General features: G+C 45.8%; 1 protein-coding gene across 1 annotated transcript in view; it reads left to right on the forward strand.

Annotated features, from left to right (window-relative positions):
- Positions 1-1359: 1359 nt before the first annotated feature.
- DNAAF9 (dynein axonemal assembly factor 9) overlaps positions 1360-3796 on the forward strand; it is a gene marked incomplete at its 5' end in the record, with an annotated part of 64528 nt that continues 62091 nt past the window's right edge. The window contains 1 exon segment of the mRNA XM_072406657.1: positions 1360-1391. Coding sequence (XP_072262758.1) covers positions 1360-1391 — 32 coding nt within the window.

The following is a 3796-nucleotide window of genomic DNA, read 5'->3' on the forward strand; positions in this document are numbered from 1 at the left end:
CGACTGCACTGAGGGATTGAAGATAAATGGATTTTTTTTGTTTTCAGTGTTTTTCAGTTTATTTCCTCTTTAAATACCCCTGTAGTGTGGTTGTTACCCCATGCACTGCAAGGGATAGGTGCTCATTTATTGCCTGGGGTATTTTAAATTGTGATTTTATTTACCTTACCCTTTAATACTGTGCCTTGCGATGCTCCGTGTGGGCGGGCCCCTGACGCCCTTCCTTACAATGTACGATTATGGGTCCAGCGGTGTCAGGGACAACATCCAAGCTTATAACAACACAGAGGAAAGGCTACGCCTTGGAGGAGCATGTGGGGGTCAGGGGTAATAGCATGAACCCTTTTTTACCGCCCTAGGCCACTTGGGTGGCGCTCCTGTCATTGTGTTCAGTGCCAGCGCTGGGCAGGGTATAGATCATCGTAGGATGTCATCATTGGCATTAGTAAAATAAGAATAATAAAGATTTTCTTCTGTTGTGTGTTTATTTCTAGGACATCAGGGAATGGGTAAGGGGTACTATGTACCCATTTACTGATTCCCCGGGGATATAGGGGGGCAGAAATATTTAATATAGAAAACAGAACTAAAGCCAAGTCACTTATCTATCCGCATTCCCTGGCATGGCACCACCACTTCCTTTCTTCTTCTGCCCAGCAACAATCTTTGGCCATTTTGATTGGCCGTGCCAAGGTGACGTATTTCCCCCATAGGTGTGTGTGAGATCATACATCCCCGGCACACGCTAGAATAGCCGGGTTTCCCAACAACCAAACCACACACTGCGCATGCGCATCTCAGCTTCTTCACATGTTCCAGGACTTTAGTTCCACTTTAAGGATCCCAGATACCAAATAAAGCTCCCAACCTCTGACCTGGCTATGTGTGGGAATGGGACCCTCTCCCATTAGGTCCTTGCCATCATTGGGCGCAGGGGAGTCTGGTTGTTGATAAGGGGAGGGGGGGGGCACATTTTTGTTCCCCTTTTTAGACAATCCATTTCTGATGACCTGGTATGGTCAGGAGTTGGGGTACGTATGCTTGCTGCCCATTCCCTATTCAGGAAGGTGCCAAGTCTATTGAAGGGTTGGTTTTAATAATGTAGAGGGGAGGGGGCACTTTTCTTTTTTAATTTTTGAGGAGGTAAAGACTGAAGGGTAAACCTGCAGCCCCCTGGGATACATACATCACATATTGCAGGAGGCTCCTCCTTCTGCGCATGCCTAAGATCGGGCATGCATCATCAGGGGATTTCCTACAACATAAAAAAGTGGCGATCCTACACATGTGCAGTGGTATCGCCAATTTTTTTTATTTCTTCAGGAAGATGCCACCTGGTCTCATATTTGTACAGGTGAGGGCAGGATGCAGAGCTGCTCCCCGGCGGTGAGGTATGGCTGTCATCACCAATCCTAATATTGCGATGTGTGGATGTGATATCATGCTGTATGATGATGATTATTATTATTGTATCTGGTGGCTGATATAATTAAATATATATATATATATATATATATATATGGCAGTGTGTAGGGTGTCCGGGGTGTAGATGGGGGGCAGCGTTGGCCTATCGTGTTGTACTGTGTTTGTAGCAGCAGAAACATCACATAACCCTCAATCCTGATTGGACGGTGAGATTGGGGGTACAGGGGCCCATAGGCATGAAACTGAGGGCTGCCAAGGCATTGGTCAGACGGGGTGACTGACATCTATTGGGTATGGCCTGGATATGCAGTATGACCATGGTATATGTGTGGTGTTACAACATGCAGAACACGTATGACACACGCCTTCCATAGGGATGTATGACAACACGTATGACACGCCTTCCATAGGGATCTACGACAACATGTATGACACACACCTTCCATAGGGATGTATGAGAACACGTATGACACACACCTTCCATAGGGATGTATGAGAACATCATTGTGCTGTGTAGTCCTAATAGTTCCTGTTCACGGAAAACCAAGCAGCCTCACACCCTGCATCATGAACTGCTCTAGGTACCACCCACATATAATGCTGAGCCTCTGTGATTGGAAGAACTGACATCCAATGAATGGATGGGGGCGGAGCCAGGAACAGTCACGCTGGAGAGGAGAGGGCTTGATGATGCTGGATGTCCTTCAGTCAGGAAATGAGGCCGGGGTCCCTCTTTTTTGTTGCAGCTTCTACTGCACATTGTGAGAAGGTGACTGGGTGCAGTAAAAACATCCAGAAGAGAAGCCCATAAAACTGGCTAGAATGGGGGCAGATTTATTGATGGGTAGGCCACAGGGGGCAAATTTGGGTGTATCTGTTTTTATTAACACACAGGGCTGTGATGTAGCATACCCCATGTATGAGTCATGTGACAGCAGCCAGGCCTGGTGATTGGCTGCTCAGACACTTGGCATGGCAGGGTAGAGGGCCACAGTCCCCCTAAATACCAGCTTTTTGCAATGCTTCTGCCTGTATGAGGAGCATCCTAAGCAGAGGGGCAGTATATCCCGCAAACATGGACAGGTCCTCTTTATAGAGCACAGCACTGGAGAATAATGGTGGTCGGTGTTTATTGTTCCCTGCACAGTGTGTGTATCCAGCGCCTGCTTTGTGGAAGACTTTGGCTCTGGTCTGGGATTGTTTTGGCCTGGGAGGCCTGGTTACCAATCACACAGGAAGTCATCAATTAACAGCATCTGATTCTTGCTGGCTGAGCTCATCCCCCCACCTCCTCCTTCCCCTGAAATGCTGGGGGCTACCATGAGATATCTGCCCACCACGCCGCCACCATTGCTCGGGAAAATCATTTGTATTGTGCACAGCGAAGGTCAGACGATGGGCCGCCTGGCACAATGTCAGGGGCTTTTCCTGCACACTGACAACAATCAATAGATTGTGTGCATTCCTTGCACGCCATTGCTGGCTGTGTGATGATGCAAGGAATCGGCCTCATGTGAAATCTCAATAACCATAAAACAATTCGGGGTTTGTAAGTGGATGAGAATGTAAAATTCTGTTTTAAAGTGAACCTGTCATATGCGGTCTCTGGTATAATGGCCACTGCTCTATGCTGAGAGCAAATAATAAAACTTCCATGTTGGGATCTCTATCAAGTTCAGGGACTTTCTATTAAATAAACCCGAGCCCAGACAAAGCATAATAAAGTCTTTGCATATTCTGATCAGACATGTTGAGTCCTCATTTATTTCTCTATTCATAAGCTTTTGGAGTTTTGAAAGTTTTTCAGGTGAAGATGTTTCTAAGTGGTTAGAAGCTGACTGTAACCAAATGTTTGTTGTGATTTCATACTAAATGCAGCTATAAAAGTCAGGCATGGCTTGTAGGAAAGCTCCCATACTGCTTTTTATTGTAAAAGGTTTATTGTCCATGGGTACCGGTGCCCTTTTAAAAGTTAATAAAAGCCTCCCTGCACAGAGAATTAATACATATCTGTGTCACAACCTTCCATTGTGCCCCGGATCACTGAGCAGGCATTGCTGCTGTTTCGCAGGTATTTTTATTGTAGCTGTAAAATATTACTCAGAGTATGAGGAAGTAGATTAGACTTTATATTACTTGGATGTGTTCCAGGAGAGTTGGGTATAATGTGTCATTTACAATAATTGGTGTTGGCATTGGTGGTACCCCTTGTCCTGGGTGCTGAGATAGTTGTCACTCACTAAGGCAGTGCAGTGATATTTGGTGTAGGAGCGTGGGATATCCAGTCTGAGGGAATCGCCTTTATTTAATTGCTATAGTTTACATTATACTTTGATCCTCGTCAGATTTCAAGGGTAAGTCTATGAATATA

The sequence above is a fragment of the Pyxicephalus adspersus genome, chromosome 3, assembly GCF_032062135.1.
Source record: "Pyxicephalus adspersus chromosome 3, UCB_Pads_2.0, whole genome shotgun sequence".
Classification (NCBI taxonomy): Eukaryota; Metazoa; Chordata; class Amphibia; order Anura; family Pyxicephalidae; genus Pyxicephalus; species Pyxicephalus adspersus.